Source organism: Castanea sativa, chromosome 7 (assembly GCF_040712315.1).
Source record: "Castanea sativa cultivar Marrone di Chiusa Pesio chromosome 7, ASM4071231v1".
Classification (NCBI taxonomy): Eukaryota; Viridiplantae; Streptophyta; class Magnoliopsida; order Fagales; family Fagaceae; genus Castanea; species Castanea sativa.
The window spans coordinates 9123307-9136332 of NC_134019.1; the positions used below are offsets into that span (position 1 = coordinate 9123307).

Consider the following 13026-nt stretch of genomic DNA (forward strand, 5'->3'; position numbering starts at 1 on the left):
GGAATTTTTCTCTGTAATTATCTATCATATGTGAGGCGAGGCGAGGAGAAATGGTTATAATATACACATTTGAAGATTAAAAATTCTCTTATCTCGTCTCATCACCCTTCCCTTATACATGTGTGTATATTTATCAAATAAAAAAATAATATTACACTTGAAGATTAAAAAGGTGCTCAAGGATCTGTTGATACCACATTGGACCCAATAAAAACACACTTAAGCTATCCATGAAAGAATGATTAAAGAAATGAATCAAAAATTTTAAATAAAGTCTGAACAAATACCGAGATCCAAAAGCTAGTACTTCTTTTTTCTTTTTCGATGAATACAAAGCTAGTACAAAGTTGAAGAAATCGAACTCCATTTACTCCTGTCGTCTCCTCTAGCTGATTTCCTTATTCCCCGGCATTTTGTACAATCCAGTAGAAGAGTACACAAAAATTTGTACAATTTACAAACCCCACCACATGCCCATCAGAAAAAAAATGTGTAGCAGATATGCACACGTACCCACCAGTAGGCAGTAGCAGAGGAAATTTCAAATTAACCAAAAAAGATAAAGAAAGCACTAAAATTTAAAGAGCGACAAACAAAATTGTCAAGAAATAATTGATTTCCGTATCACCTTGGTCTAAATGCAGTGTCTCATCCACGCCTTCTTCTCTTTTTTCTTCTGTTCGACTGGAACTTTGGTACACCAAAATCCTCCTCACATGCACGTTAACATAGCAGCTTGGGCCAGCCTTGCACGAAAATCATTTTTCAAAAGGTACAACCAGAAAGAGAAAGTGGGTCCTGTCGAGGCAGCAATAACACATTTATACAGTAACTTTTGCTGTAATTTTAATTTGGTCGAAATATGAAAAAGTCGACCAAATCAGAACTATTCCAAAAGTTATATGTTACTAAACTTTCTCAAAACTAGTTTAGAAAGAATCTCTTCCTAGCCTCGTTATTTTTGTGTATCAAGCTAGAAAGAGTTTTCTACAAATTCTAAATTTTAGAATACAATCTCGAATTGCAAGTAGGTATGTGTCGATCGTACAGCTGGCAGGAATCGACCCCAAGCCAACCCCACTAATCAGTGATCAATAATAATAATATTAGTGGGTGCTATTGGCTCTATTGGCTTTGGTTGGGAACCTGCTGAAGCCTGTGATTTCCGACACACTTCGACCATTCATTACTGTGTTGTTGTTGTTGATGATGGTGTTTGTGTTGTTGTTTCTGCCACCATTACTAGCACCATCCCATCTCCGCAACCCGTTACCATTGCCATCAATACCATTACTGTGTTGTTGTTGTTGCTGCTGCTGTCTCGATCTCGATCTCGATGTCGACAAAAATATACGGCTGTCACTCATTAACATTTCTGACCCCAAATACAGAAGATCTGACGGCTGTGCATCGCTCCACCTTTCGTGGGCCCTACTCGAGTTAGAAGAAACAATAATCCTGTGCTCCACCCTACTATTCCCTCTGTCTAAGCTCGTCGACAATAGCCCATCTTTTCTTGGGTAATCATAGGATCCAACGGCTCTTAAACTCTGACTCTTTTTTCTCACCCCAGCACTATCGAGCGATCTCCTAAGCGACATCGGATCGTAAGAATTCGAACGCAAAATTCCCTTTTCGCCACCTGACGAGTGTCGACCTGAGAATCGTTTGTTCCCAATTGGGTTCACGTTCACGTTCACGTCCAAAACGACCTCATGGGTGCTGTTTTGGCGAGACTCTGGAGGTGGGTTTTGGTCGACGAGGAGAATATCTTCTGGGTCGACACGGTATCGACAGAGCGGACACGTCGAATGAGCATCGAGCCATGTGTCGACGCATTCGACATGGAAGGCGTGCTTGCATTTCGGGAGGAGTCGAAGGACTTCGTTGGAGTCGAATCGATTGAGACAAACTGCGCAGTCGAGGCCTTCCTTTTGGCCTCGGAGAGACCCGAATCGAAACACGGGCAATGACTCGACGACACCTCGATCGATTCCGGAATTCCTCCTCGCTGTCCCGAACGTTGCGGGCGTGGCTGTGGCAACCACAACGCCGTCACCAGTGCAGTGTTTTGCGTAGAGGAGGACGAGAAACACGACGGAGAATATGGCTGCTAACACCACTATTATCACCGCCATGCTAGGCCTAAAGGGAACAGATCTTGCATGGTTTTCACTCTCCATTGGTGGAGGTGAACTAGATGAATTGGTTGCAATGTCTCTAACCCAAACACCACCACCTGTAACATTGTTGTTGTTGTTGTTGTTGTTATTGTCGTCCGCCATGGAAGGTGGAGCGTATAGGAGGATAAGGAAAAGAGCGACGAGCGTCAAAGGCTTGGAAACGAAGAAGAAACACTCCATGTTTGTCGCTGCGTTTTGAGAGTCACTACTGGAGCAAATATTCTTATTTTTTTGAATGCTTAAAATAGCAATAGTTTCCTTGGGTGGAGGGGCTTCGAGTTTGAATTGAGAGACCGAAAAATGGGGTTCCTTTTCTTTCTACAAGGTCCTAACTTTTCTACCAAGAAAGAAGATTCTGTGGGTGGGAAAGGATTTTGGAGAAAAGATACAAAGGAGACCAAGACAAAGGCACATCTACTACTACCACTACTACGAGAATTGTGAGAGAGAGAGAGTTTTATTTTATTGTAGTTATTGAGAGAAGGATTTTTGGAATAAAGATATAAAATATTATATTTTGGACAACCTTGCTATGCAGACAATACAAACGAACGAAAACATCATCAGCAAAGAGGTGGTGATGATTTTTAATGGTACTTTTTGTGTTTTGTGGTGATCAGAAAACAGCTTTAATAAGAGGGGAAAAAAAAAGGGGGGTCTATGGCTAAAAGCCTAAAAGTTCAATCTCTGATAAGCCAAGATCGATAGGTAGATAGAGAGGGCAATACACTATACACAGTATACACCTGATTTGGAATGATGGAGCAAATTAGGAGAGAGAGAGAGAGAGAGTGAAAGAGAGAGATCCATTGGTTGGGGGTCTTCAATAGCGAATAATGGTTCACTGTTGGCCATAAAAACACAGGCAGAGCTATAACTGACCACGTGATCCATTCTACCCACTGTTCCAAACAAGCCAAAATGTTGGTCCCACTGTCTGTACTCTGTACAAAATTTTGTCAAAAAAAAAAAAATGATAAAAAAAACAATTAAAAAAACTATAAGCAATTTATCATTATTTAAATAATAATTTTTAGTGTTTAAATATTACACATATTTTTATATATTTTCTTATTCTTAAATATTTTTAAAAAATACAAATAACATTACTAAAACAACACTATTTAACAAGCCTTATATTTCTATTTTTTATTGTCCATTTTCAAATTTTCTAATATTTTATGACCTCGTTGGCTCGAGTAGCATTCACACACCTTTCAAGCTAATATTTTGTTATTTTAAGTTTTTAATCCATAAAAAAGGGTTTTTTTTATTTATTTTATATACCACTTTGGCAATATATTCACTTTTAGGATATATCTCATTAAAACAATCTAAAATAACCTTTTTTTGTGCTTATTTTATATGTACAATTAATTAAACCAGAAAAATAAAAAACCAAATTAGAAAAAATAAAAAACGAAAAACCCTCCATACCACAACACAAACCAACCCAAGTCATCGTTGCCGTTGTCGCTAAGATCTGGCACCGTTTTCATCACACCGCCACCATTCAATTAATTTAGTCAACCTATTTGGACTAAATATTAATTTATCACATTTTGCAGGCTACTTGAGATGATTGTGAATGGAGAGATGATTGTGAATGGATTAATGTTATCTCAAGATATTACGCTAACTCTAAATGCTTATCTGACCTCAAAGAACTAGGTTTTAGGATTCGAAAACGCTTAGCTTAATAGGACTTTTCAAATAATGCAATAGTTAAATGAGAAATTTAAGCTGACTAATACCTAAACAGACTTAATTGAAATGTAGGTTTGCTCTTAATTTACTGAGTAATGAACATAGGCATATCAAATGAAACAATCCTACAAATGCTATTTTACATCGAAATGAATATTCATACCGATCAAATTACTATAAAAACATACATATATAATGCATCATACTACACAATATTCACAAATACAAGTGCAAGGACCTAAACTTATAAGCATAAGATTGAAGAACTTGTTACTAAATCTAAGAGCACTAACATCTGAGGATGTAAAAAAAAAACATATTGTGCATCTTGAAACTGTACTTTATTTATTTTACCAACTCATTTTAGAACTCACCATACATCTTAGTTTTTATTTTTACATACAACTCAATAAAATAATATAAACTACTTAATAAAATAATAAAATGTATTCTTATCTATTTCTTTCCTACCACTATCTTTTTATCTTCACACACAGCTACAAAATTAAAAAAAAATTTTCTTTACAATCTATGAATAGTAAGATTGCATACAACCTTACTATTCATAGGTTAAAATTTTTTTTAGGAATACAAACTCAGTAAATTTTTACTGTTTTAAATGGTACTCAATGCCAGTGCTATGAGAAACTAGTAAGCTACTAATTTCTGGAAATTGCGCTTTGATGAGCTTTGGTTCAGTGCTCTTAAGTTCTCAGATTATTAATTATTTTCTGGTTCCTACTGCCTCCTGTTTTTTTTTTTTGTCACTTTGCAATGGGTCCCTCGTTCACTGCTTTGTAACTGTTGAGGCCACTCTTCAACGTTAAACCCAACAATCTTTTAACGTCTTTTTTTTTTTTTTTTTGTTGAGAAAACAATCTTTTAACGTCGGTTCTTCTATAACTGTTGCAACTTGCAATCACATGTCATGTGTTTCGATTCTCACTTGCTTCCTTTCACTAATCACTTCACGTACCACTACCGTACGTGCATCTAGCTAATACACGTTTGGGCTTTGTTGTACCTTTTGGGTCTTAGCCTATTACTATTTCACCAATGCTTGATCCAATGAGTACTTATCACTTTGCCCCAACACAACCTAAGAAAAAAAATAAACCATCAAATACAACGTTGGCTAATACAAAGCACTGCCACTTCTGATGAGAGAGGAGGTGATGACACAGAAAAGGAGACTAAGAGAGAGAGTGCGAGTCTCAATAAAATAAAAAATAAAAAATTTACTCATGCTACGGTGCTTGTGTATATTTAAACAAGCACTATCTAGTACTTGTAAAATTTTGAACAGTAATAGGCAATTAGGTGTGGGAGGATTTTTGTGAAATTTTGTTACAATGTTGACTAATTTGGCTAAAAACCAATTTTGCATTACTGAATATGAATGTTTAAAGATTGGAAAATAGAATTAGAAGTTTGGAACCAAATAGTACCATCATTGTCAAAACACAAATTGTATCGTGAATCAAAATTTTTTTTAACTTTTCTTATAATGTATATTGTATTATATCATCTTTATATATTAGGAAGATTAAAAAAAATTAGTTATGACTTTAAAAAATGTCAAAAATACCTCTAATCTAATTAGATAATCATTATTCTTAAAAAATAAAAAATATGATTAAAATTGCAATTCAACAAAATTAATAAAAAAAAAACTACATGAGAAAATTTTTTCCTAAAAATTAGCACACTTTCTATCTAAACATTTGTCATATACGTTTGATACATTTTTTTTTTCCTAAAAACTAATTCAAAAACATATTCAATTAATCACTAATTTAGCCATTATTTGTATAATTTTTTTATATAATTGTTACAACAAGCAAAGGATGAGAGATTTGAACAGTAATTCTTCTCATATTAGAGAATAATCAATGTTGCTAAGTTACAAAGTTCTTGACATCTGTATAATAATATCTAACAAAAGTTACTATTGTATTAATAATAATATCTTAACTTGATTTTTGATATTGTGCTGCAATAAATTTGTTCATCACGTTTATAATTTTCAAATAAGTTATGAAAAACCAGTTTTTAGAACATGGTTAAAATTTATATTTGAATTGATAGTAAGTTTTTTTTTTTGTAAGAAATTTGAATTAGTTTTATATGTTTGGTAATGGTTTCAAATGAAATTTAAATAGAATGGGCTCGAAGTATTTTTAAATAAACTTAAAATACTTTCAAATAATTTAAAATTATTATTATAAATTCTTAGTGTTACTAAAAAATATGATAAATTTTATTGAGTCATTTTGAGTTTTTAAGCTTATATTTATAAATTTACGTGTAAAAACATTTGGTGGACACTTTCATGACATTCATTGCTTGTTTACTTTTGCTTAATACACTTAGAGCATTTGCATTAGACTAGTTAAACTTCTAGAGAGACTAATATGAATGTTCTTACAGTTATTAGCCATTGGCCATATCAGATAGCCGTTAGCTATTGACAAAGTCCTATAGACATTAGCCATTAACATGGTCATGTGACATATAGTCAATTGGTCATTGACAACGTTATATACACATTAGCCATTAACAAAAGTTTATATCAATCAGCCATTGACAAGGTCATGTAGCCATTAACAAAGTCAAATAGCCAATATTTAAGGAACCATCATATGTTTTTAAACACTAATCACTTCACCATTATTGTCACTCCATCTTGGTTGTTCTGTCATAATCATTCACTCCTATCCTATGACAGTCAGATTGGGACAATAATCCCAAAAGCCTCGGGTAAGGGACTTCACCTTTTATAGCAAAGTTCCTCTCTCCATTTTCCTACCAAGTTATAGCAAATTTGGATATACAACCAAAATTAATACGTTGATACCAAGTCTCAATTTGATACTAACACAAACCAACTAAACTTGTAAACAAAAAAATTTATATTTGATATTCAAAACATCTAGCTGTTAAATTACTGATTTTCTTAAAAACTTAAATTATTAGAAAATGGTAAATTGTTCTAATACTCACTTTCACGTGTGGACCCAAACTTCTCTTTAAAAATGAGGCACAACACGTTGGATTTTTAACATTTTAAATTAGAGGTAAAGTAAAGTTAGGATATCTTTTGTTTTGATACCATGTTAAATTACTAATTTTTTCAAAAACTTAAGTTATTAAAAAATGATTAATTATTACAGTTAATCATAATTCTAACACTAGTACCCATTCATTAATGATTTATCCTAAGAACATAATGCAATATTAGTAACCCTAAATTAACATGTTGGTTAGGGTTGTAAATCATTAATTTACATATTCTTTATTTTTATTTTTAATTTCATCATAATATAATTGTATTATCATCCTTATAATTTTGAGGTCGAAGTTTTTTTTTTTTCTTGTTTTTTTGCTGTTTGAAAACTTAAGGGGTTAATCAATGGACATAACTATCTTTTTACCAATGACACTCTTATTTTCTATGGGGCCAATCCCACTAACATTTGGTACTTAAGGTGTATTATTATAAGTTGAAAAAAGTTTAAAAGGATGTATTTAAAGAAACTTTTGATGAGAAAAGAAAAAAATAACTAACTTTGTTAACAACTTTTTATACTTCTCATGAAAATAGTATTAAAACTTTTTTAAAATCGTGCACAAACAAAAGCCGTAATGATACTCGTTAGCAGAGTATTTATAAGTTTTGAAGGTTTGCATATTAATTTGGGTAAATCTGAGACATTACTAGTAGGGGAGATGTAGAATGCAGAGGATTTGGAAAGCAACCTCATGTCGTGCTCGTGCTTCGTCTCTTCCTCAAAAGTCAAAAGTACTTGAGTTGAGTCCAACACTTTCAAAGCACATTCTTTGTGGGATCCCATTTTGGAGTATAAGCAAAAAAGACTTTAGTTGTTTGGAAGAAAATGTTCTTATCAAAAGGGGTAATGCTGAAACTTATTAGAAGTATGGTACTAGTATTTCCATTTATCTATTTATTTTTTCTCTTTTCCCTCTGCTTGTTGATGTGGTAAATTGGATGGAAAACAATTCAAAGGAATTTTCTTTGGGCTGGCATGGGCAAGGAATTTAAAAGTTTCATTTAGTTAACTGCAGGGATATATGTTGACTCCAATTAGCCATGGTGGATTAGGCATCAAGAAATTGTTGGTATTTAATATTGTTAGGAAAATGATTGTGGCATATGTACATGAAGATATGACTGTGGAGTAGAGTGATAGATTTAAAGTATACGGGTCTAATGGAGAGTTTGGCCTTCGAGTGCAGTCTGAGGGATTTATGGTATGGGTTTATGGAACTATATATATCAGAGTTGGATGTGATAGCTTCGTGAGCTTCATTAGATAGGGAGGCCTTTCTTTTTGTAGTGTGGTGTCATTAGAGAGAGCAAAATGATTGGTGCTTCGAGAGGCAAAAATTGAGCATGGCACAGTTAATTTGAAATTTCTGTGTCTGAATCCTTATACGATTGACCTTTTCCAGATTCCTTGTTTTCTATAACAAATCTAGTGGCTGTTCTGGATTCCCTATGCTTTCACTAGTGCTTTGCTTCTTTTTTATGTTTTCATTACTTTATTTTAAGTTCTTTCACTGTTGTGTATTACTATTTTATATCACCACTCATCTTTGATACGGTGGTCACTCCACAAGTATAAGTGCTTGTGGGGTGTGGGGCAATCTATTTTATCATAAGAACCTATTTTTTATATTTTACACACTTATTTTTAAAATTATCTCATATCAAATTATCTATTTTATACCATATTTCAATAAAATATCAATTTTTCTTGATTTATTTTTAAAATTTTTTTTTATCTTTTTACACACAACAACTATTATATACTCGTTTCTTTCATCATAAGGATACAAAAAGAAAGAATAAAAGAATAAATGAAAAATAAATAGCATCAATGAAAATTAATTTGTAAATTTACACAATTGTACACTGACTGATATAGGTCATTTTTAGATAAAATTATGTAAATTTTACACCTAATTCTATTATACACTCACTGTCATTGATGTGAGTGCTTTTAGTAAACCTAGACTAGATGTTAACTTGGTCTAGAAATTGGGTTATTGGGTCTTTTTCTATGGGATAAAAAATAGAAAAATGTGTCTAAATTACTAATTAACTTTTTTTTTTCTAGGTCATTCGTTTAACTAGTGAGTTGTCACTTGGATTTTAGGATTAAATAAAAAATTAAGTTTAAAAATCATAAAATAATTATGTTAATTGAAAACTAGATCTGTCTAAATTACTAATTAAATTGTTTCTAACAAAAACTAGCAACGTTATACAAGTAATAACACTAAAAAATAAATAAAAAATAAAAAAAGTTATAAAATTACAACCAAGTCTTTGCCAAACAAAATCCTAGTAAAATTCTTGAAATTGTAGCTATAAAAGTATATTTCAAATTATAAAGTCACATTGGATGCATATTGTATATCTAGTTGTTGCCTCAATCCCATGGATTATTATCTAAGCTAAAACTTGAAGTCATAGCTCAATTGAAAAGTCCAACATTAAAAAATTATCATTGAAAAGTCATAGCTTAATTTTTTAACTTCATTAAAAAATTATCCGTTTCTATTATAAAGATAATGAAAAGCAGTTGGGGTGGATTTCACCCAACGGATTATAAAGATAATATTGTTCAAAACAACAAAATTCCGCGGGTGAAATCGACCCGTTTGGATTTCACGGGTTTGCTATTTGTATATACCAGTGTACTTGAATAGGCACCTTTATAATTTTTTTTATAATTTTTCTATCAAAGAATTATTTACTTAAAATATAAAAAAAGATAAAATATTGTTTTCATGCCTAAATTTTATTAAAAACTTTAGTTTTTCACCCATAAATTTTAAGAGCTTGTTTTTCGTCTCTAAACATTACAAAATGTAATACTTTATATTCTTTTTGTATATATATGTTAGTTTATATCTTATGTGTCTTAACAAAATGCTAATATGGTATTTGACTTGAACAGTTGGACCATACCATTTTCTTTTAAAAAAATTGAACATATGGCATGAAATCATTGGCACACATGGAAAAAATATCACTGAGATAAAATTACCTCTCAATGTCTCCCTTGGACTTCAACAAATATCCCTAATCGGCTGAGTTAGGGCTAAGAAATAGAACACAAAAATACACTTAATTGATTTCATGGACTTCAACAAAAATACAAACTATCACAGAAATCAATTTTGTCTCAGTGATAGTTTTTTCACGTGCAATTGATTTCATGCCATGTGTTCAACTTGTTTAAAAGAAAATTGTCTTGTTTAGATAGTTTATCAACATCTCGTTAGGCTACGTAAGATATAAATTAATAGACATAAAGTAAAATGTTTTGCAAAATTTAAGGATGAAAAGCAGACATTTCAAAGATTAGAGATGAAAATCGAACATTTAGAAAATTTTAGAGAGAAAAACAATATTTTGGCTTTAACAAAATTGAGTTTGTTTAAGTTTTGTAGGTTCAATTGAGTGAGGGCTTAGAAATAAAACCAATAAATCATTGTTTGAGTTTTCTTCCCTCAAGTATCCCCTTACCCTATTTTAGGGACATTTGTTTTTTTTTTTTTTGAGAGGGGATAATTGAGGGAAGAAAACTCAAACAATTATTAATTGGTCAGGGGATATTTTAGGGATATTTGTTGAAGTCCGAGGACGAGTATATATATTTTCCATGCGTGCCAATGATGATATCATGCAATGGGTTCAACTTTGTTCAAGTCTGATACCACATCGGTATTCTTAAATAAATAAAATAAAACGTTTTGTAAAGTTTAGGAATAAAAAATAAACATTTTAAAAGTTTAGGGGCAGCAAAAACCGAAATTTTAGAAAAATTTGGGGACAAAAAAAAAATTTGAGCATTTAAAAAATTTTAGTTTTTAGGGTTGTATTGGGAATATCTATTTTCGAAACCAAACACAGCCTAGGGTTTTCACCTGTGTGTGTTGTATACTTGTATCTTCTGAAAAACTCCCCCCAAGCCCGCAAAAAAAAAATCCCACCTTTTACACCTTACAATCCTCACACCAACTACCCTTTTCTTCTTCTGCTAACAATTTTCCAATTCCCACAGTCCCAACCCAAAAAAAATCACTGTCACTGTCTCTCTCTCTTTCAATGGGTTCAGAAGAATCAGACCCAGAAGTAGAGATGTCTTCACTGATAAAACAGCTAGCAAACTGCAACCAAACAGCCCGAAACAAAGCTCTCCGTCTCCTCCTCAAAACGTGGCTTCCTTCCCAGCAAAGTCTCTCCGAAGAAGACCTCAAGAAGCTCTGGAAAGGCCTCTTCTACTGCGTTTGGCATGCTGACAATCACTTGTTCCAGTCCCAACTCATCGACAGACTCTCCTCTCTCCTCCTCCGCCTCCCGCTCCCGCTTTCCTTCCGCTACTTCGCTTGTTTTCTCCTCACCATTCGCCGCGAATGGCCCGGTATCGATGCGTTGAGGTTAGACAAGTTTTATCTCTTGATTCGGAGGTTCTTGCATTATTCGTTTGTTTTGTTGAAAACCCAGAAGTGGGATTTGGGTGTTTGTTTGAAATTCGTGGATTTGTTGTTGGAGAACACTGTTTATGCTAATGATAAGTTTAGGGGCAATGGGGTTAATTACCATGTTGTGTCTGTGTTTTTGGAGGAGTTTCAGGGTTTTCTTCCCGTGAGGGCCGAGGTTGTTGGGGTTTTGTTGAAGCCTTTTGTTTCGGTTATGGGGAAGTCGGGGGATAAGGTTTTGTGTAATAAGATTAAGGGTTGTGTGTTTGATGTGTTGGTTAAGATGGGTGTGAAGTTGTTGGAGGTTAAGAAAGTTGGAGGGGGAGGGGCTGAGTGTGAGGTTGATTCGAGTGAGGATTTCGTGGTGTTTGGGACAATTGCGTTGACAATGGGGTTTTCGAAGGAGTTTTATGAGATGGGTTCTTCGGCTGAGTGCCTTCAGGGGAATAGGAAGGTGTTGTTTGGATTGTATGAGGGGTTTTCTAAGTTGGAGAAGGATTTTGCGGCTTCCGGGGTTGAGGTTTCGATTCCTGATATTGTTGAAAATGACGAGGATGATGAAGTGCCGACCTTGGTTCCTATTGCTTCTGAGGTGAAAATGGGTGGCGATGCTGTGAATGGGTGTGCCAAAGAAGATAAGGCGTTGAAGAAGTGCAAGAATAAGGATAAGAAGAAGAAAGATTCAGGTGGGAGTGGCAAAACTAGTACGAAAAAGAAGAAGAAACAGAAGAATGAGATTTCTGATATGATTATAGAGAATGGTCCTTCAGGGGTAGAGAATGAGAATGTAGTTATTGCAAATGGTGACAATTCAGTTGATGAAATCGTTACAGATGGAAGTTTGATAGAATTTAATGAGTCTGTGATTTCAAACCTCCAGATGCAGTTTGAGAAGGTGGCTGCTGAAGCGGGTTTGGAAAATGATGTTGCTAGTGCCCGCGATTTAACTAAAATTAAAGTTAATGGTACTGTATCTAAGAAGAGAAAGAGAACCAAGAGTATGGATGGGAAGCAGTCCCAAAATCACGAGCTAAAATCTGAAGGGGATGCTGAAGGCGGAATGACTGCAAAGAGTGGGGAGAAGAGTGCAAAGAAAGTAAGGTTTTCCATGAAGAATAATTTGGTGTGGAAGCCCCAGAGTCCATTACCTCCACAAAGTGTGAGAATTCCTCCCTCTGTTACTCCAAGAGGAAGTGCACTGAAGAAAGGGGTACCTCCAGGTCCCATCAGGGAGATGCTTCCTGCAACAAAGATGGTGAGAAAGAGAGCTGTTGCTGTAAAGAAGGTCCGGAAGGGGAAAAAAAGCATTTCTCCTGCTGCCAAACGTGTGAAGAAGTTGAAATCTCGTTCTCCTTAGTAGTTGAAATCTCATTCTACTTATTATATGCTGCTCCTAGACAAAAGGAAAAAAAAGGGGAAATGAAAAAAAAGGTAGTTTTTATGCTGTAGGTTTTTGTTTTCTTGGAACAAACTTCTCATATGTTTGGTTGTCATACTCCTACCCTTGAAGATTCTGCCATCTTTTGCTTAGTTTTTATTGCCTGGTTTCTGTTGTCTTCAGACCATTGAAGTTTATTTTTTCATTTGTTCATCAAGTGGAAATCCAATGTTACATTGAATT

The 13026-nt window shown here is 33.9% G+C and overlaps 2 protein-coding genes across 2 annotated transcripts; one reads left to right on the top strand and one right to left on the bottom strand.

Moving 5' to 3' along the window:
* Positions 1–288: 288 nt before the first annotated feature.
* LOC142642644 (RING-H2 finger protein ATL43) lies at positions 289–2982 on the bottom strand. Its single transcript, XM_075817042.1, has one exon. It carries the CDS (start codon positions 2361–2363, stop codon positions 1107–1109), a length of 1257 nt encoding a protein of 418 aa, XP_075673157.1. The 5' UTR covers positions 2364–2982; the 3' UTR covers positions 289–1106.
* Positions 2983–10833: 7851 nt separating this feature from the next.
* LOC142643392 (uncharacterized) lies at positions 10834–13026 on the top strand. Its single transcript, XM_075818005.1, has one exon. The coding sequence runs from the start codon at positions 11032–11034 to the stop codon at positions 12760–12762; it is 1731 nt and encodes a 576-aa protein (XP_075674120.1). The 5' UTR covers positions 10834–11031; the 3' UTR covers positions 12763–13026.

Bases quoted from the DNA above. Each gene is read 5' to 3' on its own strand.
- LOC142643392 (XM_075818005.1), top strand. From the start codon at position 11,032: ATGGGTTCAGAAGAATCAGACCCAGAAGTAGAGATGTCTTCACTGATA.
- LOC142642644 (XM_075817042.1), bottom strand. From the start codon at position 2,363: ATGGAGTGTTTCTTCTTCGTTTCCAAGCCTTTGACGCTCGTCGCTCTT.